This window comes from Astyanax mexicanus, chromosome 3 (genome assembly GCF_023375975.1).
Source record: "Astyanax mexicanus isolate ESR-SI-001 chromosome 3, AstMex3_surface, whole genome shotgun sequence".
Classification (NCBI taxonomy): Eukaryota; Metazoa; Chordata; class Actinopteri; order Characiformes; family Acestrorhamphidae; genus Astyanax; species Astyanax mexicanus.
In genome coordinates this window covers 31,968,425-31,985,905 of record NC_064410.1, presented here as the reverse complement: position 1 = coordinate 31,985,905, position 17,481 = coordinate 31,968,425, and the positions used below count along the sequence as shown (strand labels likewise).

The window sequence follows — 17,481 nt, the reverse complement described above, 5'->3', positions numbered from 1 at the left end:
TGAGATAACTAAAACTATGAACAAATACCTTCTCTGCTGTTGCTTCCTGTTAAACTGCACAGAAATATAAACTAGTCCAGAACACGGGACTAGTTTATTTGGTGTATTTATTGATCCTGCCCCAGACAGGTCTAACCAATAAGCAGAGAGAATACTCTCAAATGGTTTGTAGTAACTCATACTGGTGAACAAATCAAGAGAGAAAAAAGAAAAATGCTTAAAGAAAAATGCTTAAAAAAAAAAAGACTTACTTAGGCCAGAGCAACTTTAGCAATGAAAAATACCTCATAATTAAGACAGTGAAACCCTAATTTGTAGCTATGCAGAAACAATTTTCTTTAAAAATGCATCTACGAGAGGGTTTTTATCAGAGAAGATGCATTTAACCACAAAAAGAACCACTGTAACATTTAAATAGTTCTTTAAATGATATAAAAAAAACTATTGATATACCTAAAAAAACAGCACCTGTAGTAAAGAACCAGATTCTCCCTTTTTGAAGTGTATAAAGAGAAGAGGCATGTTAACAAATTGTAAAGAGGGTCTAAAATAAAGGTAGGTTGTTAAAATGAGTAGTGTTTAACATAATTTAACTGATCAGTTCATTTACAAATGCTTTCAGATTTGAAGGGGGTGAATTAAAGCAGAGAAACCACTAAAATGAACCAGAAAGGCTGGGGAAACCATTTTTAACAGAGAAATGACAGCAAATTGTTGGTATCAGTGTAGCACTGTGCATTAGAAACTAGTGCTTCATTGCTGTTAGACAAAAACCTCGCATTTCCATTTTTTCCTTTTCTCATTTGAACAAGATTTGAATCCAGCATTGAATTAAATGATTTGAATATTGAGTCAGTATTTCATAATGAATTGACCACTAAAAATGCTCCAAAATGTACCTGCTTCTGGAAAGATGTCATTTTGGAGATAGAAGGTTTGTGAAACAGCAGTGATATGTGTTTTAACCAATCACACAAAAATATTAATTATGATTTTTCAGCTATTTATTTTCATTACTTGAGAGCATTAAGGTTATAATCCAAACAAGTTCTGTTAGGAAATGAATTATCAAAATGTAGTTTAAAAAAAGTGTATAGTCAGCAGTACATATATATGCATGAAAGAGGGAAAACAAAAAACAAAAAGGTTAAACTTACAATAATTCTTATATAAGTCAATCCTTCCCAAATGAATGCACCTAAGGTTTGTTATACAGTTTAGCTTCTTTTCACCCTAATTGCAAGTTATAGGAACATACATATATACACAATCTTCTTCCTGTGCTCTAGTCATATCACTTTTCCTTACAACTTCACTTTCACTCAAAATAGAATGGACTTACTAGCACCAGTGCTCCCTGGTAATATAGGTTCAATGAGCTTCAAATAGTCAAATGCAATTAAATAAAAAAGGATACTAATAAATACAAGGGATACTGTAAGGATGTAACAAAACAAATATGTGAAAATAAGATTGCCAAAGTGATTGTAATGTTCACAAAAAAAAAAAATCCCTTAAAAGTGTGTGAGCTTAAAAGCACGAGACAGAGGCACATCCAATCTTGATGTGAGAAAAGGGGAAGGGTCAGAGGGTGGGCGGGACTTTCACGACATCACGTGAGGAAGGCATAACAATACAGTGATATCTTTACACTCATCATACTGCAATCGGAGAAACACACATTGTTACAGCTCACTGTCTATTGTACAAGGGGTTTAAAAGCATTTAACCAAAAAAGGAAACATAAAATAAAATAAAATAAAATAAAAAAAGAGAAGGGAAGATTACAGTCACTAAAATGAGTGTTCTTTGGGAGTCCTGTCATATCCTCGACTCCATGTCAATCATATATGAAAGATTCACGGGTCAAAACAAAAAGAGCAGGAAATGTGTGGAACAGAGAGCTCCTACGACGGGGAGGTCCTAAAACTAGCGTCTTCGGTTATAAGGGTTAATATAAATAAAATGCATACTACAGTGATTTTTTTGTCATTTTGTTTATATAAAAGTCTTCCTGTAAATAATACAGTCAGAAGTACGATACAATACAAGTTAAAACCAAATGCCAGTACAAGCCTATCAATATACATCATTTTGCTTTTTCATTTTTTTTTCCCCATATTTTTTTTTAATTCCTCAAAAGCACAACCTATTGTTTCTATACACTAGCTACTCAGGTGCGGTGTTTGAAAAATAACGGTTCTGAGCAACATCTCGAGGGGAAACTTACAGGAGGCAACACGCAAAACAAAAAAGAACAAAAATATGCAAAAAAAAAACAAAAAAAAAAAAACAAAGCTGCAAAGAAGTGAACCCATATAGCGCAATGCTGTCATCTGCAGATTAATAAGGTTTGAAGCTCATCTTCGTGCTGCAAGAAACACACAAGTTAGAAAATATTAGAGAACATCAGATGGGAGAAACAAAAAAACAAAAAAAACAAAACACCCTTGAGAGTTCTACACAACATGGTGACTGCAATCAGTTTCAATTACGATCTATATACTGTCAGAGCTAGCTCCTACACATACAAGTTGCTCAATGTTTTTTGTTTGTTTTTTACTGTTACTGTTAATATTTATATTTTTTTATTTTTGTAATTTGACCGTGAATATGACTTTTGTATAATATAAAAAACATTTTGAATGTTTTGCAAGGTGACCAAAAGGAGGATGGAGGTGAAATGATGAATGAGTCTTCATATGATTTCAGATGCACAACTAACCACTTTGCCTGTACTGATCTCAACACTGAGGGTGGTGTATGAATGATTGGAAGGGTCTAATTCATTCCCCTCAATCCTGCTCACTGTGGCGTAATTAAAAAAGACCTAAAAAAAAAAACCTGACATGAAATGTAGTTTTCCATCAAGCAAGAGTTCAAGTTAAACTGAGTTTAAAACGGTTATTCTTCAAGCTGTTTATGCTACACTGAGCGAAAAATAATCACTGTAGGTTAAAAAGATAAAAACAAAAAAAAAACAGAGGGTGGGTAAATCAAGTGAACTTCAGAATGCAAGTAAGGTCAACCGCAGTGTGTAAAACAGAGGTAAGGAGCCTGTACACCACGTCAACCTAAGACTGTCTTCTTAATGTAAAATGGTCCGTGTACCGAGTCTTGTTTTATTCAGTGTCTCGAGGGAATATATGGGAAAATGGAGGGGTAGTCCTCTTTACCTAGACAACAACCTGCTCAACGAAAGAAAACAAAACAAAAAAAAAGGAGGAATAACTCACAGCCACGCCTTACACACTGTGCTAACTGCAGATGAGGTGAGAAGATGATGGGGCATGGGATAACTATTTGGCACCTCAGGAAACCTTGGCATTAAACCCTCCACAACAAAAACAAGTCCTTCTTCCCCAACTCCCACCACTAACTTATATAAAGGGGCCCGTGGGCATACCCAAGAAGCTGGTGGCGCCCATGGAGATGGTGCTGGTGGGCGCCGAGCTGTTCCAGTGGACCTTTTGGTGGTGGCGCAGGTTGGACTTGCTGGAGAAGCGCTTGTCACACTGCTGACACGAGAAGGGTTTCTCCTTGGTGTGAATACGCCGGTGGCAGATGAGCTGCGTTGAGACGCGGAAAGCTTTGCCGCAGTCCGGGCACTGATAGCGCTTGGGTTCTGTGTGAATGCGTCTGTGGTTTTTGTATGCCATCAGGTTGGAGAATTCCTTCTGGCAGGGGTTGCAGAAGTAGGTACCTGCCTTGTGACTGTTCTTGTGGTTCAGCAGGGAGCTGGCATGCCTGTAGCCTCGCCCGCACTGGTCGCACACGTGTGCCTTGCGGCCCGTCTCGTTGCGGCCCTGCTGCTGGTGTCCGGAAGATCTACTAGAACTGGGACCGTGGTGAGATGTTTTGGACACATCGTTAGGGTGTAGTCCTTGGGCCTGCATCAAAGTTAGATCAAGTCCTGAGCCCCAGCCCAGGTCAGAGCTTCCAGACGAAATTGGTTGGTGATGCTGCTGCTGCTGGTGGTGCTGGTGGTAATGCGAGGACTTGTTGCCTCTTCCATGCTGCATCTGCAAGTGCATTCGGAAGCTGGACTGGCTGGGGAAACTCCGCTGGCACAGTGTACAGGCAAACTCGCGCTCCTTCTGGTGCATGCGGCGGTGGTTCTGGAGTTGGGAGGAGACACGGAAGGCCTTGCCGCACTCAGGGCAGCGGTGCCTTCGTGTCTCCGAATGGATGCGGCGGTGGTTTTTGAGGGCGAGCAGGTTGGAATAGGTCTTGAGGCACACGGCGCAATGGTAGATGCCTACTGTGTGGGTGTTTTTGTGGTTCAGGAGAGAGCTGGCATGCCGGTAGGAACGGCCACACTGCTCACATCTGTAAAGACACAAGCAAAAACACAAAAGGGGGAACATAAATCTCTCTTGCACACTCTTGACTTCATACAGTATCTTATCAGTTAGCTAGACTACTCTGAATATAAGTGACCCATCACTGCACATTTGACTTAAAAAAGGAACAACTACTTGGAGAGGTAAATACAGGTATATGATCTTGAATCCAAGCTGCCAAAAACATACTGTCCCTAGCTGGGACAAAAGTACTGGCAAAATGTGCCAAATAGATGGCATTGAATGGATTCAATTAAATGTCTAAGATTTATAAAAAACCCATTCTTTTTGCTGTTGACAAGGCAGTTTTTCCAATATCAATTTAGTACAACATATCTACTGTTATTGTTGCAGAAACTGAACAGGACAGCCTGAAACAATACTGTGAATGACTTGTACATCTCCTTAAATGTTAGTTTCATATGTTAGTAAAACATTCTTAAAAAGAACATCATGATCTACAATATAGTATGTCAAGATACTTAAGCAGGATTTTCTCCAAAAATCAAACACATGTATAAAGGTAGCAGTCATGCTTAAACTAACTTATGCCTGGGACCACCCCATCCATAATCATAAAACTGTCTCAGTGCCCTCCCTTCACAAAGTAGTAAATGAAAAAGTGCTTAAAGAAAGAAAGAAAGAAAGAAAAAAAAAACTAACAACAATGGCAAACATACATTCAACAAGACATCAATAAAGAAGGATTTAATCAGACAACTGTCTTTACTGACATACAAATCAAAACACATCTAACTATTCGGTACATTGTTTACCAATTAAAAAATGTATTGTAGCCTAATATGCTAGAGTATAATGCTAACTGAAAGCAAAATGGGGTAACTTATCTGGTCTCCACTAATCATACTGTCCAAACTTCAGAAAAATCCGAATTCCGGCACGCGAATGGTCCCGAGGAAGCCGGATTGGAGATCATATACCTGTAATAGACATGTAGAAACCTGTGATCTTTACTAGTTCACTTCAAGAATCACGAACAACAGACGTTAACTCACGTGAACCGGCACTCTTCTCCCTCTCCTGTGCTTGAAGTGGCCTTCCTGCTGCCCTCGATGCCTACCTGGTTGTCCCCGCAGCGGTGCCTGGCCAGCCCAGAACGACCCTGGAAGCTCTTCCCGCAGGTGGGGCAGCCGAAGCGCGTGTGGCCCTCCTCGTGGACCCTCTGGTGGTTGCGGAGGAAACGAGCCAGCCGGAAAGCCTTTCCACAGGTGGTGCAGATGTGCCGCTTCTTCTGCGTGTGGATACGCATGTGGTTGCGCAGCGCCATGTAGTTGGTGTAGGGCTTGTCGCAGTAGGAGCAGCTGAAGTTGCCGGTCTTGTGTGTGTTCTTGTGGTTCAGCAGGCTGCTGGCATGCTTGTAGGAACAGCCGCAAAGGTCGCAGGTGAAGGGTCGCTCTTCACGCTCAGGGGAGCCTAGGTCAGCAGTGTCCATGCTCATGGTGGAACTATTCATAGAGGCAGAAGAGGAAGGGAGCTGAGCGCTGCAGTTGTGGGAAGTTAGCTCGGTTGTAGTGGAAAAGCGATCAGAGCATCCGCTGCACTCGTAGCTGGGAGGAGGCGGGGGTGGCATGCTGGGACCGGGAAGATCTTTGCACAGCTGGTTGCTGGTATGCGTTTCGAGCTGCCTCTGGTTTCTGAACCCCCTGCCACAGTCATTGCAGGCAAACTTCTTTAAAGCGAAATGCATGCGGAGGTGGTTCTTCATGGCCAGCCGGTTTGGGTAGGTGGAGTTGCAGACATTGCAGTGATACTCGCCGATCTTGTGCAGGTTTTTGTGGTTTGCCAGGCTGCCGGCATGACGGTAAGTGCGTCCACACTGGTCACATGCAAAGGGGCGCCGGCCACTGCCATCATCCACTTGCTGAGCCCTCGCCCCAGCGTATGGCTTCTTGTAGCCTTGAGGTTGGCCATAATTGGGTGCCATTTGTTGGTTTTGCATCTTTTGTGGCTCTCCCATCCTCATTGGCTGCATCTGGGATGGCCCCCCCTCATAGCGCCCACCGTTGTGTTGATTCATGCTTTGGCCTCGTTGATCACGGACCCCAGTCTTAGCTCTGTGCTCTTCGTGTAGACGCAGGTGATTGATCAGCTGCTTCTGGATCTTGAAGGCTTTCCCACACTCTTCGCACTTGTGCCTGCAACACAGAAAAAACACACAAAAATGAGACAGCAATGTCAAAATCTTCTGTATCAACCAAAACCCCCAAACAATACAACCATACACAAACAATGCAGAACACAGCATGGACACCTTTACACACAGACAGCGATGACTACACAAAAAGCTCAAATGGGACAGATGTTATGAAATACAGATTCAAGTGTTTGTGTGTGCGCGTGTGTGTTTGAGAAAGAGAGAATGACTGACTAAGTGTGTTGCCCTCATCTTGTTTTTAATGGGAATATGAGTTGTACACATTGTTTTAAAAAAATCACAATTTGATTCAAATCTATTTCTTTTCAGTGATGACCTGGATAATCACAAGTGGGGAACTCATAATACATACACAGTCAAAAGTATGCAAAGAGAACTACACAGTTAAAGTATAATAGGGCACATGCAATGCTGGCTAACCTCTTTAAGTCAAAATGAGTCCTCTGGTGGTTCTTGAGAGCCAGCAGGTTGTAGTAGCGTTTTTGGCAGACAAGGCAGCGGAAGACCCCAGTCTTGTGCGATTTCTTGTGGTTGAGAAGGGAGCAGGGGTGTCTGTAACCTCTTCCACACTGGTCGCACCTGTGGGGACGGTCATCGGCCATCTGCCGGTGGTCCACCCCACTGCTGGTCCCAGCACCTCCAGTCATCCCTTTGGCTCCATTCATGTTTTTGTTCAGCGCTCCGCCTCTTGCCTTGCCTGGACACAGGTGAGTGATCAGGTGATGGCGATCTGCAAAGAACATGCCACAGTCAACGCAAATGTGGTTCCTTCCATCCATTTTGCCATTAGCATTAGAGACGTTGCCCCCCAAGCCCTGCACAGATCCATCCGGCCGGGGAGGTCCATGGACTAACTGGTGATTGAGTAGATCCTGCTTTCTGGTAAAACTCTGGCCACAGATATTACAGACTTCTAGGCCAGACTCACTACCTTCTTGTCGCCTTCTCCACTCTTGCTCACCTGCAGGCGAGAGGGCAGAAGAAGGCCCTGCACCTTGATTCACCCCATGGCTACGCAGGTGGCTACGAAGAGCCCGTAGGCTAGCATAATGGTTCCCACAGACTGTGCACTGGTAGACTTCTCCGTCGTCATCTTTGTTGCTCTCCATTCTCTTGCCACTCCCCTGACCTCCTCCATAGTGCTGGTCTTGCCCACGTCGCTGGCGGCTGCCTTCTTTGTGGTTGGCACTACCAGCTGGCAAGGAGGCACCCCCTGAATTGTGGAAGCCCATGCCGCCAATGTAACCATTAGACATGTTGCCCTGGTCTGAGCACATGTGTCTGTCTCCCTGGCGATGATTCTGTGGAAGAGGAGAGTGGCCAGAGTTGCCCTGAGCCAGTGAACCATCAAATCGGTCGTGGAACTCGAGTGAATCCAGTCCACTGCTATGGCCACCCTCGGAAACAAAGTGGGTTGCATCACCAAGACTGCCAGGCAGGGAGATGGGGGTTGTGGTGCCATTCTCTTGATTCTGTGAATGCACAAAGTTTTGCTGGGAGTCAAGTCCTGTCATGGGCTCAGATGATAGCCAGTCTCCTTCTGAGTTTAGTCCCTGGGAGCCTGGGCGACTTTTGTGACTGCGAAGATGACTCTGGAGGGCCGCAAGGTGTGGATACTCCTTGCAGCAAATAGTGCATTGGTAATGCCCAGTCTGATGGGAGCGCTTGTGGTTGACAAGACTCCCAGCGTGACGATAGCTTTTCCCACACTCTTGACACTTGAATCTGCGGTCGGCGTCATCAATGGACGACGACTGCTGTGATCTAGACTCCCCACTGGGTGAGGACACAGATGGCTGGGAGTTGGACCCGAGGCCACCAGAGCTTAGAACAGAGGGACCCTCTTGAGCGTGTGATGAGGGGTGAGGTTCGTGGGTCAGGTAATGAATTTTGAGACTGTCCAAGTCAGGCTGTCCAGACCCACAGTATGCGCAGGTGTAAACTGCAGTATTGATAGGAGGCCCTAGCATCTGATCATAACGTTTATCAGGTAAAGGAGGAAGTGGAAGAGAGTCGCCAAGAGCAGGGGTGTATGGGTTAACTGCTGGGGAGCGGACAGTGCTGAGATTGTGAGGCACTATCCCAGGGAAACTACGTGTCAGCCCCAGTGAAGAGGACGCAGCATTATGCAACAGTATGTGTTCTTGAAAGTCAGTCTTATTGGGCAAAGAAACCTGGCATAGATGGCAAAAGCACGCTGCCATGTCATCACTTTGGGGGGCAGGGGGGCGAGGTTGTGAGGTCTCAGGCACTAGGCTTCCCATGGACATTCCAGGGGGTTTAAACTTTGAATGAGTGCGCTCGTGAGCGTTGAGGGCTGCCAAATTGTTGAACTGTTTGTAACAGATGGCGCACTTGTAAGTGCCTTCCTGATGAGACTTCTTGTGGTTGACCAAGCTGCCGTGGTGTCGGTAGGTCCTGTCGCACTGATCACATTTGAAGGGTCTGTCCCAAGCATCTTCGGATCCTGGCGATTTCTGCTTGTCGTGGTCGTGTCCCGTCATCATTCCGCTGCTGTTCAGGTGGCCCCGGAAACCTGTGTCAGAAAGATCTTGAGCTAAACCATAATCTCTATCTTCATCAACACCATCCTCATTCTCCTCTTCAGGTTGTGCACTAGGAGACAGAGTGTGAATGCGGAGGTGGTTCTTCAGCGCTATTGCATTGGGCAGTGTTCTGGTACACACTGGGCACTGGAAAGAACCCATCTCGTGGGACTTTTTGTGTGATGCCAAACTACTGGCATGTTTGAAAATGCGTCCACACTGTTCACATTCAAATCTGCCATTCCCCTCTTGGTGATAGTGGGCTTTCATGTGCTCCAGGAGGCTAGGTGTACTTGGGCATATCATGTCGCATTCTTTGCAAGGGTAACCCTTGGCACGATTCATATCATGCATAGCCATGATGAGAAAATTGAAATGGAAGGGGGAAATGTCCACATAAAATGATCCTCGAACATAGAAGAAAGGGGGGGCAATGTGTGATGCTCAGCTCTCTGCTTCTGTGGTATCAGCCATTTTACCTGGGAGGCAGATATTCTCTCCAATCAGCCTTTCAAATCCACTCGGTCACAGCAGTTCAGAGAGCGTCTGGACAGATGTAGGGCACCAGATGGGAACTGAGAAGATACAAAAGAGAGAAACACATCAAAACATTATTTTTAATATATATAACCACTTCTATGTGTAGCTGTGCAGATTATATGATAACAGTATCATCAGCCTGGCCAAAATGCAGAATAATCTGTAACATGAGACAAAGCAGTGTTCTGATTGACAACCTAACTTTACTATTTTAATGTTTTCAAGTTTTTATATAATTAAATCATTAACTTCTTAAATTCATCGTTTTATTTTGTTGTATTTTCTTTTTTTACACCTATACATACATTATTAAAATGTTTAATTTATCTTTAAAATGAAACACTATATTTGTAAGATTGTGAGAGTGGGAATGGTTAATGAACATCAAGCATGATATCTAAATCTCTCTCTCTCAAAAAAAAAAGTTACAAAATCTAACCTAATAAGTTAATTAAAGACTTTATTTATGTAATTCCAGATGAATCTAAACATCAATCAACACTTTGAATTTTAAAATTCTAGCTATATCCAAATGCACCATAAAGCCAAACAGATTAATGAAAATCTTATTTTATAATACATTTCTTAACTTTCTAAATTTCTTACTTTTTAACTTTCTCCTCAAACCCACACGCACAATCCATGTCAAATCACTGGGGTTCGACACCGTGCATCACAGATCTGGAAGCTCCTACTTTAGAAAAGACAAAATAATGTCAAAAGGCAACTGCTGTGTGTAGTATGCATTATTTATACCTAGAGTACGTGTAGACATACTTTGAAAACGAAGAAGAAAAAACAATGAAAATTTAATCTATAAGCATTCAACATTTAATTTGCATATTTAACAGTTCAGATGACAGGACCAATAACTCGAAACAAGACACCAAGGAATTCTTTATTCCATTTTGAATGCAAGTATTGATTTCAAACTTCATTACTTAACTGCTACAAACATACATTATTTGTTACATTATGGATGAAATAATTAATTACAAAATTTTATATTTACCTGTCACACAAAACACCATTTTATAACATTTAGTCACTTCTGTAAACAGTTATTTGGGGTGATGCCACGGGCAAACCACTGTTTGATATTTTATTCATTACATTTATAAAGTGGCTGCTTTAAAAAAAAAAAAAAAAAAAAAAAAAAAAAAACATTAGTAGAAATATTGCCCAAGGGTTTTCAAAGTTATGAACCTGCGCATGTAAAGACAAATGTTTAAATCTACATGTCTGACTTAATTCTTAAGAGAACACTGGCTATACTGTGGCATCACTACTAAACATCCTTAGGGAACCTTGTCTTTCATAAATACACCAACTGTGTACTTAAAATGCCTACATAATTTATATTGCCAAGTGACAATATAACTAATTTATTTAATTCTCATTCGAAGACTGGTGTAAGAATATTTGAATATAGTAATACATACATTTATACATTTGCAGGTGTTTTATTTTTATTGTTTCTAATTGTATTGGCAGCAAGCTAGAAACATTTTTGAACCATCACATATTCTTACATCAACCTTAAAAGGAGAAATATACACGAATAGAGCATATTTAATGTAAACTCACTTGCCATATGTGCATAATGTAAATCAATTCCAACCAGCTGTAGAAATTAATTGTGGTAAAAATATTACTCTTATAAAAGTTACGTTTCCAAATATTGATTTTAAATAAATCATGAACTATTTTTCCAATACCAATTTTGTTGGCATAATTAAAGCTCTATAAAATCAATACATTTTAGCATCTTGGGTCATGTTAACTATGCACTTCTAATACAGAGCTAGCTGGAATTAATTGACAAAAGAGCCAATGAGACAAATCTGGCTACAGGCCTCAGGGCTGTATAAAAAGATATCTCCCTTTCAAGACCATTCAAACAACCAATGAAAGTATTTCTGCATTTTTTAATGGACCCCAACACAGTGGTTTGATGTGACACATAGAGGCACAAATTCAAGTTATATTACTCCATTAACCCAGCTGTTGGAATGCACTATTGGTCAGTAAACTCCTGACAATGTATGCATTTGTCCAGTTCCACTAGCAGATTACCTGACTTTATTGAAGGACTAATAAGATTGGTTATTTTTCTGGAACTGGAAATACCGACCTTCCTCCAGGTGAGCACTGAAAATGGTTAAGCTAACATTCCTTTAGAAATCAGAGAGCATCTACTCAACAAAACTATATTACTTGATTTGAAGTGTACAGTTTCTCAAACCATCATCCTTGGGCCCTTGCTGATGTGTCACCAATTAGCTGCATGAACACCTACATGAACACCTGTGATTTGCCAGGAAGCTCAGAAGGAAGATATCAGATTTGTTAAAGCCATCAAATTTGGAAAAGTAAAATGAAAATTATAAACAAATGAATTCTCAAGAAAAAATAGTCACAAATTGGAAAATTATTTATAGTAAGAAATAACAGTGATATTCAGAAAGGCAAACCGGTCCTAGTGTTTCAAGTAAAAAGGGCTGTCTGCTTTTCAAGATGATCAACATTTTTTTTATTTAAAAAAATACATTCTGAATATCAAAGGACGGATGTTTTGCGGAACTTTGAGGCTTTGTCACCAACCGCACACACTTATGCCAGCAAAGCACAAACACAAAGGGCTGTTGTTTCACATTTTGTTTATTTATGTTCTGTGTGTTTTATGAATGAGCATAGGGTGTATGATATGAAAGTTTGAGATAAGAACCAAGGGATGGTCTTGTACTGAACCTAAGAGGAACTTTTTTAACTCGAAATGGCTGGCTAGTCAAACGATCGCAGTGTGAAGTGAGCAAAATCTCACACCATTATCATATTATGTCCACGTCATGACTGCAGTGAGAACAGATTTCATAAAAGACATTTCAGATGTGAGGATGACTTGGTTGATACAGGGCTACAAAATAATAAAATCTACAATATTAACACAAAATAACGCTTATTTTCAGTTCCCTTGTAGATGCTTTGAGGCCAGCTTGTGTTTAACAGACATTCAGCTAAATATCTATTAAACTCACCTGCTGGTTTCTGTGATCTAGATTAAAGGGCCCATGTCCTACATATGTTTCCTGTGCTACTCATTTAATGTGTTAATATCTGGAAGTTTCCTAAACAGGGATTAGGCCTAATCTAGGACTAAACAGCATTCAGAATAGAGATTCTCAATTAAAAAGAAACCATTGCCTATAAATAGATATAGTCCTTGCCTGGGAAACTGTCCCTTTACATTTTAAAACATGTTTTCATAGTTTGCCTTTAAGACTGATGTAGGTTAATGGGCTATGTTCTCACTCAGCTAAAATGCAGCTGTTATGTAAATATTTATACTTGTATACTCAAACTGTGGCCAGTGATATTGGCAGGACCAAAAGTGCTGTAGGCCAAATGAGCAGGACTAAGGTGCTGTAGGCCAAATAAGCAGGACTAAGGTGCTGTAGGCCAAATAAGCAGGACTAAGGTGCTGTAGGCCAAATGAGCAGGACTAAGGTGCTGTAGGCCAAATGAGCAGGACTAAGGTGCTGTAGGCCAAATGAGCAGGACTAAGGTGCTGTAGGCCAAATGAGCAGGACTGAGGTGCTGTAGGCCAAATGAGCAGGACTAAGGTGCTGTAGGCCAAATGAGCAGGACTAAGGTGCTGTAGGCCAAATGAGCAGGACTAAGGTGCTGTAGGCCAAATGAGCAGGACTGAGGTGCTGTAGGCCAAATGAGCAGGACTGAGGTGCTGTAGGCAAGTACACGTCTTCCCAAGTACAAAGTGACGAAAGTCATTTGGTTGTAGTTCTAGCTAAAACGGCCCTCTGTTTCTGGAGTGATGACACCTACGTCATACACACATTTCCGACTGAAGTCGGGGGGCGTCTTGCAGCAATCGTGTGAAAACAAAACCCCCCTGACGTAGCCTGAGGCTACAGAGCCTGACCTGCAGTCTCCATTTCCAGACCATCTGGATGTGTTAGCCTCATCAAGTCTGTCAAAATTCATGCAGCGAAATGCCAGCTGGGTCCAGCTTCACAAAAATATTTCCACTCTTTCCTCTGCTGTTTACATTCAACCAGAAGTTATACGTGGCGCTATAATGTGTCCATTTCTGGGTCGCAGGACATTGTTGTTTATGTTGCTGCATATGAAGCAGAATATCACATCACAGAAATGTATAAAACATGAAAATGTAGACGCGTTTAGATATTTCTTGTATTTATAAAAATTGGGGACTAGGGTAAGGCACTAAAGTATTAATTTAAAAAAATAATTTGCAGTTTAGTAGTGTACATTATATATATATATACGTATATATATATATATATATATATATATATATATATATATAGCACTCTCTGAAAAACAACTGTATTTAGTTAGAGGACAACAATCTGATAATGGTATCAATACTGGCTGACTGGCTTAGAGGAAAATGCTGGATCAATTTTTAGAATGGGAGAAATGATAAACTGTGGAGAAACTTACCAACTCTCTTCAATTTCTTTGTAGTGGTGGTGATGGGAACCAGGGGTCACCATGGCCACAACACTATCATAGCCATTTTATTTAGTATCCGAAACCACCAGTGAACCTGTGTGTGTGATCTGGGTTTATATGCAAATGTTTATAATGGTAAAATGGTGGAAAATATAAAACAATCAGTGTATGCAAGATCATTTGAAAAGGCATTAAATCCTTAGACTTCTGATTCCATTCACCATCACTGAGATCAATTCTGACTAGGCATGGTTCTTTAGAGCAGAGTGTTTCATGTTAAACCCACTGTGAATTATTTTGTTTGGAATTGTTAAGTGATGCAGAGAATCTTATCTTTGTGGGGAGAAAACGAGGGAACTTTCCCTTAAATAATAATAATAAAAAAAACTAAAGCCTGCCAAGATGAACAATGTAATGTAGCATTTGTCCATGAATAAGACTGGAAGAACGTTGTTGTGTTTTGTTTATTTGTTGTGCTATAATTGATAGAGTTTGAAAAGTTTAAAAATAAGAAAAATTTAAGCAAGAAGGATTTAAAAATGAATAAGTATTTAATTTCAATGGCAGAATTTTGTGCATATATGTATGTTTGTGTGTACATATATACACACACACCCATATATACTGTTTACATATAGGAACAAACACAAATAAAATAGGTCATTTTTTATATCTATATTGAACGGTATATATCTATATACCGTTCAAAACGGTATTGTGCCACCTCAAAAGAACATGCAGCCTTATGTCATTGAACATGACGCCTACACTTTAAATGTCAGGCTGAAAATACTATATATGCCGTCAAACATCCTCTGGCTTCGGAAAGAAAACTCGGTGAGTTCATAAGAAGGCGCTGAGAGATCAGGTCTGGGGGTAGAATGGTGTGTAAATGCAGGGAAAGCGCGGAGCTGCAGTGTTTACTTTTCTCATTTGCTCAATAGCAACTGGCTCGGTCAGACTTTAGTAAATCAAACGCTGCAGCGATTCAAATGAAACATATTAAATATCTAAATAGTATACCAACACCACCTAATAATTAATTTTACCCTGATTTATATATGTAGCTGGTATCTATAGCGGTGTTGTTTTTTTCGCTATTACACTGCGGGGGGAAACGCACATACGATTAGCGGCTGCTGGCTAGAGAGAAAACACACCGTGATAATGAATTGCTGTAAAATGTAATGAGTCTGTGTGTGTAAACGGCATATTTTCGTCTTTATTGGGTTTATAAGTGTGACCTTGGCCTGGCCAGATCCACACCCGTTCACATTAACACCGATTTTTCTGCGGGGGACAAAGCGAATGCAGCCCGGCCGGGCGGAGGCGGCAAAGTGGACCGGGAATCCGCAAAAACAAGTGAATTCATAAACGACTTTCTGGAGTCGATCATAAAAAAAATAAACGAGGGAGAGCAGAGGGAAAAATCGCAATTCCTTCGCTGAGGAGGGAACGCAAACGCCTAGCTTGCTAACCAGCTAACCTAACGTTAGCTAACCTAGCTTAACTAACCCAGCTAACGGGGAGCCGAGGAGGAAAAAACGATTCAGAGCGGAACATACAGTTAAAGCCTGAATATGTACAGATATATCGCTTAATACAAGCTTAGTTTACAGGTTTAGCCTAAACTCGGCTCGTAGCGCCTAATGTGTAAACCGTAAAATTGGGAATTTTATCAGGGTTTTAGCGCGCAGGCTTTTGTGGGTGTAGCGATACCTGCTAGGCTAGCGGGCTAGTTAGGCTAAGCAAGGCTAGGCTAAGCTAACACCCCCACGATGCTCTGAGGAAAGGAAATATAGCCGTTTATATAATATTACAGATTACAAAGAACTAGCGCAATTAATATATAGAGAAATATTAACGCGCTTCATATATTTAACGCTCAAATCGACAATTCGCGAGTAAATAAAAGCGCTATAACCCGTTAGCTTAGCCGAGCGGTTAGCCGGCTAACGTTAGCTTTGAATCAACACAAAGATCTCGGGCCAAAAAGGGAAAAAAATAGAAAAAGGAGAGGAGCGAGGCGCTGTATCTCAGTGATGGTGACCGTTGTGTACCAAAAAATGCATACTGCTTTGACTTACCCGGGCGGCGGAGGCGCGCAACAACAAAACCGAGCTTCTCGACGATGCTTTGCGAAATTCGAGCACGGTATAATATACGTGAATGTTTTAGGAGGAGTTCATTCGCTCGCCATAATCTTTTCTCCTGTTTTTTTCCCTCTCTCTCTTTCTTCCCCGGGTTCAGCAGAGCGCCGTGCTCTCTCGCCCAGCCCGCTCACTTCCTGCAGGCTGAATGGGGCTGAGCTGCAGACGCCTCGCCGCGTCACTGCGCACAATGGCTGCGAGAGGAGCTCCACACACAGAGAGAGCAGGCAGACAGCAGCCCTGAGCCCGGCCGAGCCTCAACACTAGCTAACACCACCACACCATTACAAACAACAACCTCCTCCTACCTGCGGTCCGCTGCTGCTGCTGCCTTCTCCTCCTCCTCCTCTTCGGAAGTTTCTGCTTAGCTACGTCTTTGGAGGTCGCCAGTACGAAGTGATTTCTGTTCCAGTGGTTTTGGTCGGAAACAACATAAACAACCCGGGAAAATCCGTTTTTGTTTACATTTTCCTCCGTCGTCAAAGAAAACACGCTTATTTGCATAACTGCAAAACAATAATGAGCATTACACGAGAAATTGCGTGTCCAGACAGAAGCAACACCGGCATGTGTTCATATCTGTTTATTTCACGTGTGGGTGAGACTTAGTCAATAAAATGATGATAGCCTGCACCCTCGTGTTGCTGATGAATAAACAAAATTCACGACAGAATCATTAGCAGTTCTGTTAATGACATGCATATATCTCAGAAAGTTGTCACTCATAAAAAAAAAACAATTTCCTACAATTACAGTTTTTTTAAACAATCTGTTTATTACGGGGTTTGGCAAAAAACATAAAAAAAGAACATGTAAAGTTCACAACTAACAGCAGTCATACCTAAGGAAAAAATACCACAGGGTTTAAGCTATTAATCCTATAAGGATTTAAAGGAAGTCTAACAGATCGATTTTCCAAATAATAAACAAAGGGGTTCCAGGTTCTGTTACATTATTTTTAAGTTGTTTTGGTTAATTCCTCATCAGAATTACACAACATTGTTTTACTGGGTACAGACAAGATATAACGCCATTAGTGCCAAGTAGGGAAATAATGACTGATCTTTCTGTATTACCATAAGCTGTCTGCATTATAAAGAGCAATTTTTTTGGCTTGACCCATTCTTTGATGACAGTGACTGAAATTTTACAGTTCTGCATCGTTTATGTGTGAAATATATTAACTTCAACAGGGCAACAGAACAAACACTACTGTATGTTGGAGTTTT

The 17,481-nt window shown here is 41.4% G+C and overlaps 1 protein-coding gene and 1 long non-coding RNA gene across 10 annotated transcripts; one reads left to right on the top strand and one right to left on the bottom strand.

Moving 5' to 3' along the window:
• Positions 1–986: 986 nt before the first annotated feature.
• On the bottom strand, positions 987–16,820 carry si:dkey-89b17.4 (zinc finger protein 646). 9 transcript variants are annotated; one of them, XM_049476361.1, is made up of 7 exons: positions 16,190–16,546; positions 14,091–14,209; positions 10,212–10,299; positions 9,545–9,640; positions 6,940–9,055; positions 5,360–6,499; positions 987–4,329 (listed from the first exon to the last, which is right to left on the bottom strand). In XM_049476361.1, the coding sequence occupies exons 5-7, from the start codon at positions 9,024–9,026 to the stop codon at positions 3,381–3,383; spliced, it is 4,176 nt and encodes a 1,391-aa protein (XP_049332318.1). In that variant the 5' UTR covers positions 9,027–9,055; positions 9,545–9,640; positions 10,212–10,299; positions 14,091–14,209; positions 16,190–16,546; the 3' UTR covers positions 987–3,380. The 9 variants fall into 9 exon arrangements, with proteins under 9 accessions (XP_049332318.1, XP_022538756.1, XP_049332319.1 ...); XM_022683035.2 differs by lacking the exons at positions 14,091–14,209; positions 16,190–16,546 and adding an exon at positions 16,561–16,820; XM_049476362.1 differs by lacking the exons at positions 14,091–14,209; positions 16,190–16,546 and adding an exon at positions 16,561–16,820 and having other exon boundaries at positions 10,212–10,296.
• LOC125799506 (uncharacterized) lies at positions 12,951–13,374 on the top strand. Its single transcript, XR_007438474.1, has 3 exons — positions 12,951–13,025; positions 13,084–13,199; positions 13,287–13,374. It is a non-coding gene; the product is annotated as an uncharacterized LOC125799506 (long non-coding RNA).
• Positions 16,821–17,481: the final 661 nt, after the last annotated feature.